The sequence below is a fragment of the Syngnathus floridae genome, chromosome 17, assembly GCF_059516105.1.
Source record: "Syngnathus floridae isolate MCC-2025c chromosome 17, RoL_Sflo_1.0, whole genome shotgun sequence".
Classification (NCBI taxonomy): Eukaryota; Metazoa; Chordata; class Actinopteri; order Syngnathiformes; family Syngnathidae; genus Syngnathus; species Syngnathus floridae.
In genome coordinates, this window is record NC_142429.1 from 11,519,082 (window position 1) to 11,538,625 (window position 19,544).

General features: G+C 43.9%; 3 protein-coding genes and 1 long non-coding RNA gene across 8 annotated transcripts; 2 read left to right on the top strand and 2 right to left on the bottom strand.

The window, feature by feature from the left end:
- Positions 1-85: 85 nt before the first annotated feature.
- Positions 86-2,943, top strand: c1qtnf6a (C1q and TNF related 6a). The gene is made up of 3 exons (XM_088358870.1): positions 86-830; positions 1,697-1,873; positions 2,310-2,943. Exons 2-3 carry the CDS (start codon positions 1,708-1,710, stop codon positions 2,855-2,857), a joined length of 714 nt encoding a protein of 237 aa, XP_088214996.1. The 5' UTR covers positions 86-830; positions 1,697-1,707; the 3' UTR covers positions 2,858-2,943.
- Positions 2,944-4,147: 1,204 nt separating this feature from the next.
- chst12a (carbohydrate (chondroitin 4) sulfotransferase 12a) lies at positions 4,148-8,587 on the bottom strand. Of its 3 annotated transcripts, none has more exons than XM_088358869.1 (6): positions 8,066-8,587; positions 6,489-6,650; positions 5,998-6,311; positions 5,567-5,719; positions 5,258-5,437; positions 4,148-5,178 (listed from the first exon to the last, which is right to left on the bottom strand). In XM_088358869.1, the coding sequence occupies exons 3-6, from the start codon at positions 6,259-6,261 to the stop codon at positions 4,630-4,632; spliced, it is 1,146 nt and encodes a 381-aa protein (XP_088214995.1). In that variant the 5' UTR covers positions 6,262-6,311; positions 6,489-6,650; positions 8,066-8,587; the 3' UTR covers positions 4,148-4,629. The 3 variants fall into 3 exon arrangements, with proteins under 3 accessions (XP_088214995.1, XP_088214993.1, XP_088214992.1); XM_088358867.1 differs by having other exon boundaries at positions 6,485-6,650; XM_088358866.1 differs by having other exon boundaries at positions 5,998-6,650.
- A 135-nt stretch (positions 8,588-8,722) lies between these two features.
- On the bottom strand, positions 8,723-17,029 carry card11 (caspase recruitment domain family, member 11). 3 transcript variants are annotated; one of them, XM_088358863.1, is made up of 24 exons: positions 16,750-17,029; positions 14,897-15,105; positions 14,692-14,829; positions 14,441-14,617; positions 14,008-14,156; positions 13,701-13,880; positions 13,459-13,605; positions 13,241-13,366; positions 12,979-13,173; positions 12,762-12,911; positions 12,393-12,605; positions 12,211-12,317; positions 11,978-12,012; positions 11,781-11,904; positions 11,510-11,711; positions 11,280-11,406; positions 10,965-11,208; positions 10,803-10,887; positions 10,610-10,693; positions 10,169-10,286; positions 9,896-10,078; positions 9,506-9,627; positions 9,299-9,414; positions 8,723-9,052 (listed from the first exon to the last, which is right to left on the bottom strand). In XM_088358863.1, the coding sequence occupies exons 2-24, from the start codon at positions 15,093-15,095 to the stop codon at positions 8,848-8,850; spliced, it is 3,426 nt and encodes a 1,141-aa protein (XP_088214989.1). In that variant the 5' UTR covers positions 15,096-15,105; positions 16,750-17,029; the 3' UTR covers positions 8,723-8,847. The 3 variants fall into 3 exon arrangements, with proteins under 3 accessions (XP_088214989.1, XP_088214990.1, XP_088214988.1); XM_088358864.1 differs by lacking the exon at positions 16,750-17,029 and adding an exon at positions 15,232-16,739; XM_088358862.1 differs by lacking the exon at positions 16,750-17,029 and having other exon boundaries at positions 14,897-16,739.
- Positions 16,688-18,908, top strand: LOC148384572 (uncharacterized). Its single transcript, XR_015853561.1, has 2 exons — positions 16,688-18,123; positions 18,242-18,908. It is a non-coding gene; the product is annotated as an uncharacterized LOC148384572 (long non-coding RNA).
- The last annotated feature ends 636 nt before the right edge of the window (positions 18,909-19,544 follow it).

A 19,544-nucleotide genomic window follows, 5' to 3' on the forward strand; every position in this document is an offset into this window, starting at 1 on the left:
CTTTGTGGGCAAGAATCGTTGAGATCATTCATTCTTATCTGAAAACGTGCAGTAAATTTCCAGTGTTCTCAGTGTGTTTCAAAAAAAAGAAAAAAAAAAACCCCAAAAACAATACAAACAAATTGAAAATGGGTCACCCTGTGACTTCCTGTCTCGCAATGGAAAGTGGGCCTGAGAAATGGTCGAAAGTAGATGTGCGTACGCACGAGCATCAACTTTGAGCGTTGACATGTCCTGTCAGGTGGTTACGGCGGTATGAGAGCGTGTGTATTTGTACGGCGGTTTGACATTTTGCCGCGGCCACAATTTGCACCATCGGACCAAACAAACGACTGCAATCAATGTCGGCGTGACAATCGCTGAGATAATAAAGCCGAAGACAAAAACATTGCAACGTGTTACATATTGTAAAACACGACCCTTGTCGAGTTGCGCTGTTTAATTGTGGGGACTTTTTTTGCCACGTGTTAGCTCAACTTTTTTTTTTATATCCCTCAACAACCTCATCTGAGAAATCTTTTTCAGGTTGCAGCAACCAAACGTTCCAAAGCCACAACTAAACTAACCAAACCAAAAAGTGATTTATTCAGAATTTGAAGTCATTTTCTCTTCTGTCTATGTTTTGCATTCTATACTGTGATGAGGAAGGGGCAGGCCTGAGCTTTCCTCCCAAAATAAACAGATTGAGGCTGGTGAAGCGGGATAAGCAAGAAGAAAAAGTCTCTCTCTCTCTCTCTCTAGCATACGTGTATACACACACACACACACAAGGCGGGTGGACTTGACAATTTTCCTTTCCCGATCAAACTTGCTGCAAAGACTTGACCGAGGTGAGATCCGTTCCATCCTTAACTCGCGGGTTACCGTTTAACGTTAACTTGTAAATTGCTCCACACTTTTACATGTGCGACGTTGCAGTGTAGCGCGTGGGATGCTCCACTTTAAGACTCTTCAGTATCAGATAACACAAACCATATGTGGTTGTAAAAAGAAAAACCGTTTGGAATGGAAGCACATGAAAAGGCATTTCTAAGGCTGTGTAAATATGCAATATGTACAGTACACACACACACACACACACACACACATATGTTGTGTTGTAGGGTAATGCTCGTCTTCGTATTGGATCACTAAGCAGGACCATGGTGTTGCTAACAAATAAGTTGCGGTGCAGGAATGTTGCTATACACCTAAATCAGTGCATTTGACTTGAACAGTCTTGCATAATGCAATCCACGCCGCCCGCCTGCCCGCCCGCCCGCCCCACTTCTAGTTGGCTCATCACTCAAACGAAGGCTTAAAGCCACAAGTTCTCCGCTGCTTAGCTGCCTGCTGGATTAAATCAACATTTTGGGAAGTCGAGCATAAGCAGCTGACGGCTGATAAATGACACTTGTTTGATTTGTCAACCTGCCGTGATTTTGTTATGAAGACTTAGTTTGAAAGCGCACGTCACGCAATCATGCAAGCCCCCGTGCGGCCGACCGGCTTGCACAGCTGCAAGGACATCTTTTCTCACAAAGCAGTAAAAATTCCACAGTGATTACACGGACAGCTGACCGACAAATATGTTGCAAGGTTTTCTCCGCGCCATCCATCCATCCTCTTGTTTTTGTTGGATCGTGCCCAACAACTCTTTTGCATTGGTGGGAACATTGCAGCATAAGAAAACATTGGTTTTTCATTGTCATTGTAGGTACAAGCGCAATGTTGGCTGTCCTGGTCAGCCTGTCTTTTGTTCACCTGGTGACACAGGCGGCCCCTCCCAACGCTAGCCCCGTTACTTGCAAGCGCTGCTGCGATGACCTACAATCGGCAGCGGACGGCCGGCTACCCGAGGTCCGAACCTACATCAACATGACCATCCTAAAAGGTGGTACAACCGTCCGTCCTCGCTTTACCCTTTAGGGCCAAACAATTATTCAAATTGACATCTCTGTGTCGTGGAATCTAAGTTTTAAATTGAAATCTGAATTTTAAATTGAAGCCAAAAATGTGTTTGCGTGATAGTGTAAAATAAAACACATTGTACTCACCAGAGACGCTTAAGGATGAACTCCATCCTGTTTTGCAAGCAGTGCTGATCTGCTCACAGTTAGCTATGATAAAAACATAAAAAAATGGTTAGAAATAAATTCATATCGTTTTATACATGTTGTACATGCAGATTGCAGTAAAAGTTCTTAAGTCCTCTAGGCTCATCAGTACAGCACTAATATTAGATAAATATGCCATACATTGTCTGTCTACATCTGTTGCTGCACCATTTGTGTTGAGTCAGGTGCTTTAAAGGTTTCCATGTCCTTCAGGGGACAAAGGAGACCGTGGTGAAAGAGGGACACCGGGTAAAATTGGACAGGAAGGACCTCCAGGATCCATGGGGCCCATGGGCCCGGAAGGTTCCAAGGGCCAGGCCGGTCTCCCCGGACACCCGTGTAAAGTGGACTACGCTGCTTTTTCCGTCGGCCGTCGCAAGTCCCTCCACAGCCTGGAGGCCTACCAGCCGCTGATATTTGACACGGTTTTCGTAAACCTCGACAACCACTTCAACATGTTCAGCGGCAAGTTCGTCTGCCGCACGGCCGGCATCTACTTCTTCAACGTCAACATTCACACGTGGAACTTCAAGGAGACCTACCTGCACATAATGCGCAATGAAGCCGAGCAGGCCATCGTGTACGCCCAGCCCAGTGACCGCTCCATCATGCAGAGCCAGAGCCTGATGCTGGACTTGGGCCTCAACGACGAGGTGTGGATCCGTCTGTATAAGCGGGAAAGGGAGAATGCCATTTACAGCGATGATGTCGATATTTATATCACTTTCAATGGATACCTCATCAAAGCAAGCTCAGAGTAATAATAATAATAATAATAAAATGTCAAGTTATTCTTTTTTTTTATTTAGATAAAATGACATCTTTAAACAACGTTGTATGCAGAAAAGAAGAAATAATAAATGCTTTTTAACTTAACACTGTGCTCTGACCTGGTAATTTGTGGCACCGGGTTCATGTAGTTAGCCACTACAGCCACTAGAGAGCAGTGACGTCAAAATAATTCTACGTTTGAAAGCAGGGCATGCAAAGCCAGAGATGGCATGGAGATCACTCTGATGGAATCCTTCACTCGGTTCTTTCCTTTTGAAGGCACCATTTCAGTTAGAAAACTAACAGTTGTCGCTTTGATTGGATTGTGATGAGGGCAGTGAATGAAAAGACATCTCGTGAAGAATTGACAAGCTACAGTCCTACCTCATGTTTTTCTTCTTTTCAATAAATTTGGGATAACCAGACACTGCACTGTAAAAGACAAGAAAACTGATACATCCCATCCAAATAGATTACACTGTATAAAAAATGGGGCATGTGCGAGACTCAGAAGATAAATTGGAATAGTCTGCTTTGAACAAAATACACACTGCATAAAGAGAACTGGTTGCACATGATCCATTTTGGGGGCGCATACAGAATGGTCATAAAAGGCTCAAGATAAGACTCAGATCTCAGAAATGTTCCGCTGACCAATATTGATCGGGGTGACAAAAAGACAAGACCAGGAATATCAAACAGACGTGTGGAATCGCACAGCTGCAACTGCATGCTGTTCAAAGTAAGGATTCCATCAATAAAAAAATGTTTTGTTTTCCTTTTTTTTGTTCTTGTGTAAACTTTTGCAAAGGCACTATCTTGTATCTTATTCATATCACCGGGTAGGATTCATATTCATGCACAAGCCTTTGTAATCACAAGCTCGGAAAGGTTACAACCGTTTGCTTGGGTTGCAGCCTCCAGGGTTGACAACACCAACGCACGACAAAAAAAAAATTCCCTTTGGAAATTACACCCAGGTTTTTACCTGTCCCTGCATCCAGTTACAGTTGAAGGAATGTTAAAAATTCCCTCTTAAGACTCAAAAACAAGCCCAGACATATCCTACTCGCCGGAACTGTTGCATTTTTGGACATGATGCTACAACGCCGTTTAAATCATGCTTTAAACCAGGCCAAAACAGAGCAAGCTATTCGACGCCGGAAATGATTACAGCACACATCGGTAAGGTCACCAAGCTGAAGGCTACAATGGATAGCCGCAGGGACAATTGTCCTACTCAGCTCAACAAGACCACGTATATACCATTCATGCTTTAAAAAAAAAAAAAAAGAATTGCAAGAAACCATTGCACAATATAAAATAAATAGGTTTTAGACTACCACTGTAGTGCAGCAGCATTTAAAAAAAAAAAAACGAGTTTGATTGGCCAACTGGCAGCCGGCTGCTACAAAACCTGCATGGGGAAGTCACATGGTAGGTAGGTAACTGAGCGGCCAATCAAAGGTGACATCAGAACCGGGAGTGTCAAACACTCGCCGTGGGAGCTTGCAGGACGGGCCAAAAGACAGACACCTTCTGCGTCTCCAAAAGCCTCACACTCCTTCGTGTGCTTTGTGCGATTGGAAAATCTTCATTGGACGGACATTTGCTTCAGTACGGCGCTATGATCAGTAAAATGAAAAAAGATGTTTTTTTTTGTTAATGTCCCTGTAAAGTGAATTTGTGCACCGACAGAACTATTTAGCACAAAAACATTTCACCTTTCATTTTACAGGGACTTTAAAAAAAAAATAAACAGTCACTCATTGAGGATGGGGTCGGGTCGGTTATAACCAAAAAGCCTGAAGTCGGGTTCATAGAGCTTGTAAAGCTCCCTCCGCACCTCTAGGGGCACCATGCCGAACCAATCCGATTCCGAGTCACTGGCTGTCACATTTCTGTGTGAGGTAGGAAATTCCACCACGTTGTCCACACGCAGCAGCCGTAACAAATGCTCGGCGTCTTCCTCGGCCGTCTCCAAGTGACCCACAAAGTCGTATTGGATCTGGCACGGGTGGCAAAGGCGGTACACCTGCTGCCAGTGCTCATTAAAGGGACTGTCCTTCTCCGTCTGAGGGTCCAGTAGATACTGGATGAAGTGGGAGAAGGAGGGGTGGGCTCCCACGGCAAACGCCTGGTCCACAGCGTCGGGGGGCGTGGGCTGATTGGCGTAGCGCTGCAGCATCACCTTACCGAAGCGGCGGTAGAAGTCCTCGTTGCGCAGCTGAAATTTATCCCGGTAAGCTGAGATGAGTCGCAAAAAGGGGTCCCGCACAAAAAGGAACTTGGTATACTTTTTCAGTTTGACCTTCAAAAGAAAAATCATTTAGGAAATGAAATGCTTTCGTTGGAGTCCCTCCCCCAAAAAAAATGAATTCTGAACCGACCTTCATGAGGTGCCTTGCAAACTTGCCGTAGCGCTTCCAGAATTTGTTGAAGGTGAAATGCATGCTGCCGTTGTGAGCCAGCTCCCTGGGGATGACCATTGGGTCTCTTTGGGGAACACCGTCGTGGAGTAGGCTCTCACTGAGAACAATCATGATTCGCTTCCAGTTTGTACAGGCCACCTAGGGGGTGCAAACATCAAATGATCACAGGGAAGGGGAAAAAAAAAAAAAAAAACACAAGCTCCTATTTGTGAAAATAATAGTTTGTCCCAAAAGCAAACGAGTGGAAAGTATATTTAAAAAAAGTACCTTTGGAACGTAACAGTAGATGACTCCATGCCTGTCATCAACTATCAGATGATCCAGCTCCTTGTTGGGAATGTCATCAAATGAACGTTTTTTGCCAGGAAACATCAGGCTGTCGTTGGCACACAGTTCCTTAAGTAACCTCTGCCGGTACTCCTGTTCATTTCATTTGGAAGGCAAATGTATTATCAACAAATGAAATGTGGGCTCTTTTTTTAGATGACATCTTACAGTCAAACTATAAAATCAACATGATTTAACTTTGTCATTTGTCTTCTGCATGCAACGAAAAATAGCTTGATTTTACAAAAAAAAAAAAAAGACTTTATACTGTACTGTATTACGGCTACAGTGAGACTGAAGCAAGAAATAATCTTTATAAATAGTTCAACAGAAGTCAAGTAGGTAAAGTTCCGACTAGTCCAAATATTTACTTGTCTCTGGCGGAGCTCTGCTGCCACGGGAGTCAAATGAATCTTCCACTCCTGCCTTGGTACGTAGCGCTCTTCTGCCTTCTCCGATTGGTTGCTGGTTTCGGCTGGCACCGGATCGGTGGGTTCGCCCGTTCCGGGCTCTAAGAACTGGTTGACGAAGGCATCGATGTCGGAGAGGAAGGACGGAATTTGGGGGGTTTGAGCTTGCTGCTGCTGCTCCTGCTGCTGCTGCTGCTGCGGCTGCCGTTGAGCACCATTTGTCATTTTGGGTCCCGGTGAGACCGGAGTGTGCAAATACTGGCGGGACGCCCCAACTTCCGTCCAATAGAGAATGATGAGAAGAATCATGAAGGCGGAGCCCAGGAGGACAAAAATATGAAACATCCTGGATGTCCCCATGGTAACAAAGTCGTGTGCAAGATGTGCTTTCCCAGCTACAGGAGGGCGTGGTTACATCATCACCATGGCAACAGATTGAAATAGTTACCTGCCTCTTTTTAACGGGGTCACCAAGGCAACAGATCTTAGTTACAGAGCTCTTGCTACAGGGTCTCCATGGCAACAGTCAAGGGCCTCTCTCACCATGGTAGTAGATAGGCGGCAGCTAGAACTGAGCCAACGCTGAAATTTTCACCTCCGCTCCATGTGGCCAACTGCAAAGAGACAACACACAATCTTACGTGAGCATGACACTTGGATCCAAATACCACAAAATCGTTTTTTTTTTCAGGCACACTTGCCAAGTGAAAGCGCATAAAATCATTTCACAGATTATTTGACAAGGCATACACTCAAATTTGACCTACCTGTCATTAAAAAAAAAAAAAAAAACGAACTCCAGTATTTAATACATGCGCGTCACTTTTCCACTCATCTAAATTTGGAGCTCTCGCTCTACAGTCGTCACTTTTATTCTCCCCTGTCCCCAAAGCTAAGGGCTGCTTTGACCTGGAAATTCATTCATCACACTGTGGCTTCTCCCCTCAGACTCCTTGCTACCTCAAGCGGATTTCTAATCTTACTCTTTATGTGTAAAGCCGCTGCAGGATGGATATTGCTCAGTGCCCAGTTACCTCATCTCGCTGGAAAGCGCAACGCCACCCATTTTACAACTTGTTTGGGAAACTAATCCAGCACCTGCAGTCTCGGCCTCACTATTTCCATTTCGTGCAAATAGTATGAAGGAATGTATTTGGACACCTGGGCATTACACCTACAGGAAAAGGAAATGGAAGAAAATACAGAGTGGGTTCCACTCTCCCGTGAAGGCTTTAGGAGTGGGAATGTTAGCACTCCATTTTGAAAATGAGAGAGGACAATGCTAACAATCACTATTCATTTCAAAAGCATTTCATGAGATTGTGAGGCTCTCAAATTCTTTTAAACCAAACTCATCTTATTTACATCATCAGGAGTTGCTAAAGTATTTTATTAAATAGGTGGTTAATTCTAATTCAATGAGTTATAATACAATTCAGTAATGAAAATAATTGTTTTAAGTAGTTGTGCAGAAACAAAAACATTTGTAAAAATATGTTTGCACAAACATACTCATTATTACCCCCCCCAACCAACTTTCTTTTTGAAGATATGATTCGTCTTCTTGACTTCTAAAATGTGATTCAAAGTGATGTTGGAGTCCATTTAAAACGTTTTGACTTGCTTCAACCAAGCGGCGAGCGCATAAAGCCATAAAGCGACAGGCAGATCAAACCCCTCGGCGTGCATCCACAGCCGCCGCCGCCGTCACCGTCACCGTCCTGTCAACGGATGCCAGAACGGGCACAATGTCGCCTTTGACCAAAGGCGCGGGGAACGCGCTGTCCCAAACACCCGAGGTTGCTCTTGTGGAAAGGAAGTCTCGCGTGGAGCCGTTAGCTCCTATTCTGGAGGTAATCATTCAAGGTAGCCGAGGAAAACAACAGTGTGTTTTTCCCACGTTATCGCCCTCTCGAGCTGCATTTCATGGCAAAGTAGTCTCTTGGGTTCAACAAGACATGCAAGGTTTCTTCCAAGACTTGGCGACGCTAATATGCACTATAAGCGGGGAGAAAGGGAAGCTTTTTACCTCTTTGGGGGACGCTACTTGCCCCGCGTCAGCTGAGTCCTCTGAGATGCCAGCAGGTCTTCGATCTGGTGCTTCACTCCTCCCGAGATCAAACGAGATTTCTCCAAGTATCGCGATAGTTTCCTCTTGACGTGCCCGTGAGATGCTGTATCGAGTTGGTTTATCTAACAAAACACCCAAAATAATCTACGTGTACATTTGCCGCATTAAAGGCGAATACAATTGTGGTACATCACGGTGACCGCAGTGTACAGCAGCCATTTTCTCCTCAATGCAATCATGATGATGGAATTAAAAGTCAGAGGTTAGAATGCTCTCTGCTGCTACCATTCGTTGATTTCCATTCAGTGGTTAATTGTTGTAACTACAAGTAAATGTTCCATGACCCACAAAAAGCCACATTTGTCTTTCTGCTGAAATAACATTGAGGTGAATCATAGGTACAAAAATATATAAATGACGATATGCAGGAAAATCTAAGTGACGATTCTATTCGCTGTCTACCTGCACATAAAAGCACAAAACATGTTGATGTTGTACTTATCACATTGGCCACTAGAGGGTAGTATACTTTAGGTCACGGTTCCCGAAAGAAAGTTTTTGTATTGTCCATGTACGTAGTCTTCAAAACAATGCAAGGCACAACTTTACAAAAGATCATGTCTATTGTTTTACTATTAAATACAGAACATATAAATCTACAATTTTGATGCTGTATTTGTTGTGGTTCAGATATAAGTTTTTTTCCATGTACAGCCCATGGTGAGAAATGATAAAAGTGTCTACAGTAGATCTTGCTCCACCCACACAGTCTTCTTCTGCTCCTCAAATATTCGCTCTTTAATTATTCTGATGAGGTCGTCTGTCCCTGGCCAGGCGTCTGGCTCCAGGCTGGCGTAGAGGCAAGGAATGCCCTCCAGCTCCTTCTCTATTGCCCTACTTGACCTCAGAAACTCCTCCTCCGACTCCAGGCGCAGTGGCAACTTTCTGTGTGTGGACAGGAAACAGGAAGGAAACAACTTAACCGTGGTGGCTGTTGTAAGGTTCTGTTGAAAAATGATGACAACCTAAAATCAAAGTGTGTGTGCACAAATTGTACCGACAACAATCGGTTTCAATATTAACAACCGTTCCTTTGAAATGTTCCAGTCGGTCTCTTTTTTTTTTTTAAGAGCGCAACTGGCATTTGAACAAGGGTGTGTAGACTTTTTATGTTTTTTTTTTTCCCCCTACCGCAGCTTTTTGACATTTTTTTCACATATCTTGACAAAGATGATGATTGGGTATATATTCATCCTCAGGAGGTTTTTGACACAACTAAGTTCCACTTCCAGTAGACAGTGTTTGCCCTGAAAGAATATGCATAGTTCAGAACAAACAGTAATCAAATCACAAAAGTACAAATAAATCAATCTGGTAATGATTGGCTGTGCAAGCAACCTTTGCAGCGATGGCCTCTATGCTGTCTCTGGCGATGAATTCAACAGAGGGACTTTTTTCTTTGTAGAGAACAATGGACTCTGCACTCAGTTTCTGATTATACTCCTCTTTGGGTAAAATATCTACAAAAATAAGAAAAGGATAATGCACACAAAGGAACATTCCTGAGAATAGTTGAACAAATGTTGGCTGTAAAATCAAGACATCTAACACAAGCAAGCAGGAACAGAAAGTTGTTTCTATCTTGAGACATCCGTGCAAGCATCACTCAAATGACTTCTCAGCAGAAACTAAAGTGATGATTGTCATTTTGCTTTGCAGTACTTTTTACAAGAGTGTGTGTGTGTGTGGGGGGGGGGATCAATCACATCATTCACATTCCAAACAAACCTGGTTTGCACATACTGAAGTCCATGACACCTCCCATATTAACTAATTTCTGTGAAAGTGTTTTGGCTAAAGCAGATGGTGTGAAGAGGACCGGTCTCTTCCTCTCAGTCCATTGGGGGGTGACAACACTGTAGGGGGTCAAGTTCAAACTCCTGCTCATCTCCCCCTCGGGATCAGCTCCATCTGCTTGCACCAAAGACAAACTGATGTAAAAGCAGAACAATTTGCATCATTTCAAAAAAAAAAAATATATATATATATATGAAGACTGACCTTCTGCTCTGAGTGCGTCTAAGCCCTGTCTGGGGAGAGTTGTGCTGCTGGAGGTTACGATCCTCACACGCTCGTTGCTGTTCAGTCGCTTGTATTTGGTATCCGCCCTGCCGACAAGCTTCAAAGCACCAATAATGACAGTCATTAATTGTGAAATTATTTGAAGACTGCCCCTTTCACATCATAACACACAGTGAAGGTAATTTTATACAGATAGGACTGGATACACTGGCGGAGCTAGAGGGGGGGGGGGTCACAGGGGCACTGCCTCCCCCCATCCTAAAATATGTAGTGGACATCCAAACAGAATTTTTCCAAGAATATTTTGTAAATAAAAATGTTTTGCAGAACCCCCCCAAGAAAAAAAAATCCTATCCCCACCATATGTCATTTCAATCCAGGGTCTTTCTGAATGTAGACACCGTACTGATGCTTTGTTACCTGCATGATCTGAGTGAGGAAGATGCTAGCTCTGGACATGCGCGGGCTGGCTTTGGGATCAGAAGAGAGACTGCCTTCTTCTGCCTGCAAAGTGTTCCAGATGTACAATCATCATCATCATCATATATGCATTCAAGTCATTATTGCACCTTTGCTCCACCTTGTCCATAAAAATACCTTCAAATATATTTACCCTCATGTTGCGCTGCATTTCATTTTCCTCTTTCCCCCCTCGACACATCAACTTCTGTATCTTTACTAGAAGGATCTGCTGGGCCCTACGTTTACAGTCACAAACACATTTGTACTTTGTCGATGAAACCTTTTGACTTATGCTCAATAGAGCTTGGCATACCGTGAGTTGCTAGGCAGAGTCCCGCGATCTGGCAGGTCACAGCCGCTGTAGGGATCAACTCGGGCGCACAGCCACTCACACTGGCCTCGGTGCTTTGTGTCCACAACGTGGACCACCTCATCGCATTGCACACTCAGCGAGCAGTTGTCTGACTGACTGGAGATGTTCATGTTCACCCGTATGTAGAAAGAGTCTCCAGAAACCCGCGTACCTTCTTCGAGGTCCCTCTGAAAACGACGGTAAGCTGGCGTGCACAATACACTCATCTGAGTCCGATAGAAAAATGATTCTAATGCCGTCGGGGGACATACATACAATCAAAGTTGGCTCGGTAGTGCAGTCTGATCAATCCGGAGCAGTACTGCTGCACCCAGTGGGCTTCCTCCAGGGTGCTGGTTTCCAACGAAATCCTCTGGTTCTCTCCACGTATGCGCCCGTCAAGCTGAGGAGCGAGACACAAGTGATGGATTGACGTGAGCATGCCGAAACATTTGCATTAAGCCATCGGAATCCACTTTTGTGTGGTGATTTGAATTCCATCTCACCAGCAAGAGGCGGTGACCTTCTCGCAAGCCGGTCTTCTCAGCAACGGAGCCCGGCTGGACAGATGAGATGAAAATCCCACTGTCATTGCCTCCAGTGAGAGTGATGTCCTTTAGTAGGTGTTCACCTAATAACGTCAGCTCCTGCATGGGCTTCAGGGCCGAGTTGATGCTGGACATGGAGGACAGAGACGGACGAAAAGGCCTGCGCACGCACGCAAACAAACGTGAACAATAGAGGAAGCAACCAAATGCTTATGTGTGTCATGTATACCTTTCCAGGGAAAGTTTCCTGAAGATGTTATTGACCTGCTCCATGTCGTAAGCGTCCATGACTTCTGATTGATAGGATGATGAAGATGAGTGGACAGAAGGTGGACCACGCTCAACTTCCTCCTCTAAGGATGTATTTTGGAGATTGAAACTTGGCAGCTTTGATAGCAGGAAGGACGTTTGTGCAAATGATATTACCAAATTCCATAGAGTCACTGTCAAAGTTCGAGAGGCTGGAAGAAACCAAACGGAGAGGACCGATTTTTAGATTGCCGACATTAGCTTCTAGCGCTAATCTGCATCTGCAGCTTGTTGCACCTTTTTCTCAGATAGGAAAGTTCCTCAGCCAAAACAAACAAACAAAAAAACTGAATCCAATGAGGTCATCACAATTACAGAGGTATTCAACTGCCAGCATGTTTCGACAGTACCTGCGGGGGTGGAAGTCGTTTTCGTTCTCCCGTTCTCTGCGGTACAAAGACGCTTTCTCGGGGGGCTCGGGCTGCGTGGATTGGATGCTGTCGGTACGGTAACGCATCTGGAGATACGGACAATATTTTTGGGGGGAAGGATCAGATGAATCCATTGGCATACCGAATAGCGTCGTTCTCACCATATTTGCCCGGTTGGAGTGTTCTGTCAAGGAATGATAGCTTTGATACGTGAGGGATGAAGGGGCCATGCTGGGTGAAGGAGGGAGGGACATGCTGCTGGCGTTTAAGTTTGCTGTCCGAATTTCAAGAAGTTCTCCACCGTTGGCAGGATGAGAAGGCTCGGTATTAGCCACGAGCTCTTTGGGTACCCAGCTGGGAGACTTTGCTCTGTTCTGAAAGGTCAAGCATGCAGAACTTGTAGTTATACGTCAGTGTTTTGCTTTTGTCCAAAAATGAGATAACAGGCAAATTCAAAAGAGTAAATTGAAATAAATGTCAAAGTTTGTAATTCATTCTGTGGTCATTTTGTGCGATGAACTTAGCCTAACTGCTTTTAGATTGGGTCTGCGTCTGAGGCGGGACTCCTCAGGTGGAATCCTTTCCTCTGGTGACTCGTCACTGGACCATTCTGACTGGCCCTGGGCGGGTTTTAGCTCCCGCTGAAAGAGGATAGTTGGGGCTACGTCCCTTGGTAAGCTCTGAGGAAAAGAAAAAATAAATCTTAAATGTGCCTTTCACAATTCCATTTTTGATTTTATTTCCAACCTGATCCAAGGCTATATCCTTGGAGATGCGTCGCATGCGAGACTCCAGCGTGACCAGCTGAGCTTCTTTCCGCACCATCTCGATTTGGAGCTCATCGCTTTTCTCCTCCAACTCTCGAATTTGCTTGCGATACTTGTCTTTGTCAATTAGACTCTGTGAGAACTGGTGCTGGGCCTCGTCTCGGCCCCGGAAAGCCTGGGGCGCCAAATATACGTTATATAAAACAACGGGGCATGCTTTTTGCGTGTATATATTAAGTCACCTGGTCCCTCTCTTTCTCCACTTCTTTGAGCTGCATAGTGATGGTGTCCATTCGGTTGCGGTACATTTGACAGTCTTTCTGCAAAGTGGAGCACTTTAGCTCCAGATCCTCCTTCTCCTCCAGATACTATGCACACACAAACAATGATCACACATTCAGGAAGTTTTTTTTTTTTTTTTTTTTTAATGTAGTATATTGGAAACACGTGAATTTATTACCTTGTCTCGCAGTTCCTCTGCCTGCCTGACTTCCTCATGAAGGTTGTAGATGCGGTTGACCAGGTCTTGTCTGTCGTCGAGCGCTTCCTGTCTGTCATGCTCCAAAATGTCAACAATGTCTTTGTCTGAAGTGGACAGGGGACCAGACTGGGCATTCAAAAACGAAAAAATAATTTCATTTCATTTTTAAAGCAAAAGGTGAGATTTGATTGCAAGTTAGCTAAATGCAAGTTTCTCCGCACCTGGCTCTTGGACTGAAGCTCCTGTAATTTGATTTTGAGTGTCTCGTTCTCCCGCTCGAGCTCAAAGATCTGCTCCCTCTTGGGACGTTTCTCGATGTCGTTCTTCAGTATGAGACTATGCTTCCTCTCCATCTTACACTCTTCCTCCATCTTGTTTAACTTGTGCTTGAACTGATCAATCTGTTTGAAGCCAGATGAAGAAGTGGAATCGTGAAAAACAAGGGCCCTAATAGAGATCCCTGTGGTACTCCTGGAGCTATGGGTGTTGATAAACTTTAAATAGAAACTTGACATTTGGATCTGATACCTCCAGCTGCAGGTCTCTGCTCCTCATCACTGCTAAGTTCTTCTCCTCACTCAGCGCGGCGTATCTCATGGCCAGTTTGTAGTTCTCATCCTTGACTCTCAGCAGCTCATCGCTGTAGGTGTTTCTTTCTTCTTTCATTTTGTTGTACCCTGCAAAGCCAAACACAGGAAGTGGGAATCAATTTTGTAGGCGTAATAAATTCATGTCATGAAACCGTGGAAGAAGAAGAATAAAGAGGGTAGGACAAGGAAGGAGGAACTAGAGTGTTCCTATGATTGCGCATTTTCAAATCCACCCTGACCACGAGGAATGTAACGTCGTCATTTTCAGAATAATAACGTGACAGACAAAAGGTTTCCATCTCATGCGCTTCCTTGTGTTGTTTTGCAATCTTCCGATTCTCGCACACTTTTAAATGTATGGATTTTTTTACTCTGTTGCGAGGTCTGAAGTTCCTGATTTACGAGCCGCAGTTTCTTCTGCTCATCCTCCAGGGAGCAGTTCTTCCTGCTGAGCTCAACATGCTGCAGGGCCTTCACTTTCGACTGCTGCTGCAGCTTCATCACCTCGTTCATCAAAAACTGGGTCAGACCTTCATGACCTTCTTCCACTGCGGAAAAGCGGAAAAGAATTAAATCAACTGGGGACGTAAAGCTTTGATTTGAGCAGAAGATAGTCTCCCACCTACGATGGTGGAGAAGCGCCGTGTTGGGTTCTTCCCCGTGACCTGTTTGTAAAGTTCCGGATAGTAAAATTCCAAACTCTCCAGAAAGACCACATAGCCCCGCTCTCCCTTGGAGTGCAGGATGTCAAGAAGACGACCTGATGGGAGATTAGCATTAGCATATTCCTTTTTTTCCTTAAATGTCAAAGAAAACAGACGACATACTTGCGCGGTTGGCTTTGGAGACCAGCACTAAAGAGTTGAGAATCTCATCTTCATCTTGCTCGTCTAGCACTTTGCATTGGCGGAGGTACGGGGTGAGCCGAGCCGGAGCGATGATTCGACAAATTTCATAGCGTTTGCACTCCACCTTCTCCCACCGTAGCTCAACGTCCTCAAGGATACCCGGTGTGCTGTTTTCCATCTCATGCGTCCTGACAAGATAAGACAAGACAAGACAAGACCGCCGTTCGGTGGTGGTGACATTCAGGTTTTTCATTTTTTATTTTTTTTTAATGTCCTAGTTATTTATAAAAGTGAGAGCCAAATCAATGATTTACCTTTCAAATGTAGCCTGAGGAGTGGAAACAAAGTATCACCTGCCACAACTTGAGGGTGTGTGCCAGGGTTCCATGCAGATCACAGACTAACACACAGACACACACACACTCACACACCTCTGCAGAAACCGCAGATATGCTTCCTCTTCTCTCTGCTTTTATTTTAGACTGTTGTCGAGAAAATTCACCTTTGTTTCCTCCTTGCCAAACCAGATGTGCGTAGAAGTCTTATCTCGGGGGAGTTGAGAGTCATTTACACATGAGTGTGTTTCACTTTCATAGCAGCTTTAAGACTTAGTGTGAGAACTAAACTAGGCGTTGTCACTTTGCATTTCCCTTTTGGCACTTTATATTACAACCAGCGAAACAATCATTTGCGGCAACGCATTCTCATACCTAAACAGCAGGAATAATTCTTGTCATCCTCATTCGACAAATATGGCGATCAAACGAGATGATTCGGAAACTGTATGACTCCATCACCTGTATGTAAATGAACTGACTCCGACCGACAACTCGTCGAGAGTCTAGACGGAGGTGACGCGAGGTCCAACCTGTTATTAAAACAACTCTAGAAGAAGACAAATGCGTGCGCAACATGCTTCCCTTATCTTATGTGCCGTGATCTAGATTGACGTGACACAAACCAACCACACCTGTCAGTAAATACAAATTGTTGTTTGTTAAACACTTGACGCCATTCTTGGCTAAACTGAGCAGACGATCAAACTAGTGGAGAAAATCACTACAGTGATTATTAAACCAAAATAACAGTTTGGACATCATGCTGAAGAAAACGTAAGATGCAAGCATCTTCAACTAAATAGTGATTTTAAATAATCCACACTAACTTGAAATTCTTGATAAATGTCCTCACTTAAATAAATATCATTAATTATCCATTTAAAAAAACATTTTTTTAATAATTTGATGTATTTTTGTTTAATAGATGAACTTTTCACTATTGTACCATCAGATTCAGATTGAAACTAGGCCATGCAATAGAGGGGCCGGAATTTTGATTGATGTCGATATAAAATGGTTCAGGTGTGTGCAAGCCATCATAAAGACTTCATTGTCCAAGCCTTAAGAAATGTGAGATGCCTGCCCTGTGTGCAGAGTCCAATGGAGGAGAACAGGAATGAGAAGTTTTCCCCATTTCTTTTCAATTATTTTTGAATTATTTTTTCCCGACCAAAATAAATCTGCCTTTAGATAGATATTAACAACTTGGGTTTTGAAGTGACAGATTATTTAAAAAAAAAAAAACACCTATTAGTATAATGCAATGACAGTGTCGGTCAAAAGTGAGCATTGTTATCTTTGTACTTCATTTGTTTGTGTAAGTAACGCTATTGTTGTGTAGAAAATGCAGAAGCTATCAAGTATGCCCAACCCTTTTGAAGCAGGTGACTGTGTTCCGTTTGACAAGTTGACAAACAGCTCAACTTCTTGCTGCAGCCACTTAATGAGTTCAATATTGTCCATGTTCCAGCAACAATCAAAATTTGGGCTTACCTGAAATGTGGACGACAACCAGTCAGCAAAGTCGGGAGAAATTCGAAATGGCGAGGCGTGCCACTCTGTGTTGCTGCTGCAGCTTTTCTTCTTCTTCTTCTTCTTTTTCTTCTTCTTCTTTTTGTCTTTTAAAGGGCATGTATGCTCTTTACCTTTCCAGGTCTCGAAGACGCGCAAAGTCAACTTTGTCTCAGACTCCGTCCAAAACAGTCCTGAAGTGAGAGCGCGGACGCAGAGAGAGAGAAAGAGCGTGAGAGAGAGGGACTGAAAGAAAGAGAGAAGTGGTGGTAGTGGTGGTGAGGGGGCGTGCATTTGGAATCTACCTGTACCGTATGACGTTTCCTTCAACTATTTTATTTTTGTTACAGTGACCTTTTTTTCTTCTCTAAAAATATGGGGTCGTTCCTTAGTTTTGTGTGAACCTCTGTAGTAAAGAATGTTCTTCCGTCTCTTCCTATATGACCAGTAGTAGTAGTAAATTATATTTATTATTATTATTATTATTATTATTATTATTAAAGAATACTTTGACTTTGACTTTGAAATCTTCTCCTACTTGTTAAAAAACAAATATGTAGTACTTATTGAACGGTGCTTTGTATACTAGCGCCACCCAGTGGCCTGTCATGATGACTGCTTTGGCTTACCCCGGAAATTGTTGCTTCATTTTCACTACCACTACCAAAATAAAAGCATCCTAGCTATCGTTGCATCGTCTTCCGGTGCAGCGCTGTCGCCATCTCCTGGACAGTATGTAAAATGTCGTCGGAGACGACTTCTGGGAACCCCAAACAAATAATTGAGCTTTTTTTCTCCCCATTCGTGTCTCCTGCTATATTCTGTTTAGTTTGTACAAGTAAAAATGCGTGACATAAAAATGCCGCCCCACTCCTGGATATGGACGCTGAGGAAAAAAGAAGAAATGATTGATGCACTGGAGATACTGGAAGGTTTTGGAGAAGGATATTAAGACTGACGTGGGCGATGGAACAAATGCAAGTGGCGTACAGGAAATTGAAGTGGAAAGAGAACTGTTAAAAACATTGAAAGCTTGGCAGTAAAGTGGCTGAGGCATATAATTTATTAGGGGAGAGACTTTATATTGTATCGTCATTGAAGGAAGGCCAGAAGAGAAAAACGATGAGGAGGAGGAGGAGGAAGAAGAAGATGACAGCACGTTTGTTACTTCACATTTAAGATCGTCGCATTGTCTCACAAACGAGTGGTGACATCACGGGTCACTTGAAAGCTTCGTAGAATCTTATTTGTTGCGCCACAAAGAACTTTGACGGTTGTTTGTGACGTCACGGGCGCATCGAAAGGATGCGCGAAGCAAACGCACAAACTGACTAATGGGTAACTTCGACAGACAAGGTAAGCTTCTTTCTTCAAATGACCTAATTTAGAAGTGATGTTACCAGGGGATTTTTTTGTAATTATCTTAGAAATTGTAGTAAGATGGAGTTTGGCAGTAAGATGTTTTGGACTGAAGTCGACAGACATGGAGGTGAGCGCCCAGGCCTTAAGGATCTATTACGCGTCTTGGGGGAAACTGCACAGCTCCCGCATTCAGAGAGGAGGACAGCGTCTTCACAGGAGCCTCATGCTCATCCAAATGATCGAATCCTCCAGCGACCTCTACTACTCTGCTCTGGCCATCGCGCAAAGCGGCCAACGGGTGGCTGACAATCCCGCAGAGACGTTCACAGCCGCTAGCAATGAGGACGAGCGCAAGGAGACCATGGAAGCGTGCCTCGCTATCTCCCAGTGATGGATGGATGGATGGATGGATGGATGGATGGATGGATGGATGGATGGATGGATGGATGGATGGATGGATGGATGGATGGATGGATGGATGGATGGATGGATGGATGGATGGATGGATGGATGGATGGATGGATGGATGGACCCGCCCCCTTTCTCCTCTTTGCGTGAGGAGGCAACAACCAAAGCATCACCAAAGTACAAATGCATTGCAAAAGGAAATATGATGGCTCCAATTTGATATACGTAACAGCTGGAGGGAAGCACATGTCACTGAAACGGAACTGGAATAAACCTGTGAATGCAATAGAGTTGCCAAACTATCTATTGGAGATGATATTTTTGTTCATCTCAGTACAAGCACTTTTTCAAATAATAAAACAGGAAAACTATTTTGTGTACAAGTTTGTTTTCCTTGTGCTGCTCTTTGTGGTGGCAGTATAAAATACATGGAAATATTGTTCATTGAAAAGTCACAAAACCTCTCAGCTCATCAGTACGGCACTAATTCATCTTTGCAGAGGAGAAAGAATATTGCCGACATCAGGTCAAATTAGGAAAGCCATTCATATCAAGCAGCACCCTTGATACAATTTCCATCTGTTAGCGACACGAAGACTGCAAGTATCTTCATGCTGACAGCTTGTTTTGCACTTGAGCTCTTTTGGCCTCTTGTCACTTTGTATAATAAACCAAGAGCAGGAATGACAACTGCGAAATCGAGCGAGTATCTTGACAGCGAGAACAACTTTTCCCTATGCTTTTTTTTTTCCGCCAATGTGACAAAACAGAAGGACAAACATAGTTTGATGGTGTGACATTCTCAAAGTCAGAATATAATATAAAGCCTTTCAACTGTTTGTGCACGGCTTCTTTTGAACGCCCCCGCACTTAGACACTTGTCTCCTGGGAAACCACTGCTTAGAACACACACCAAGAGCTGCCTGGAGGGGGCCGAGTAAGATTGGAAAAAAAAAAAAAATTATGCAAGTGAGAGGAACAGAAATGGCACTCACACAAACACACAC

Coding starts and splice junctions, on each gene's coding strand:
- c1qtnf6a (XM_088358870.1), top strand. CDS start 1,708: ATGTTGGCTGTCCTGGTCAGCCTGTCTTTTGTTCACCTGGTGACACAG. Junction 1,874..2,309: donor CAACATGACCATCCTAAAAG/GTGGTACAACCG, acceptor CATGTCCTTCAG/GGGACAAAGGAGACCGTGGT.
- chst12a (XM_088358866.1), bottom strand. CDS start 6,396: ATGGGGACATCCAGGATGTTTCATATTTTTGTCCTCCTGGGCTCCGCC. Junction 5,720..5,997: donor CAGAGCTCCGCCAGAGACAA/GTAAATATTTGG, acceptor TGAAATGAACAG/GAGTACCGGCAGAGGTTACT. Junction 5,438..5,566: donor TCTACTGTTACGTTCCAAAG/GTACTTTTTTTA, acceptor TGCACCCCCTAG/GTGGCCTGTACAAACTGGAA.
- card11 (XM_088358862.1), bottom strand. CDS start 15,170: ATGAAAAACCTGAATGTCACCACCACCGAACGGCGGTCTTGTCTTGTC. Junction 11,905..11,977: donor CAGTGACTCTATGGAATTTG/GTAATATCATTT, acceptor ATACATCCTTAG/AGGAGGAAGTTGAGCGTGGT. Junction 11,209..11,279: donor CTACCGAGCCAACTTTGATT/GTATGTATGTCC, acceptor TGTGCACGCCAG/CTTACCGTCGTTTTCAGAGG.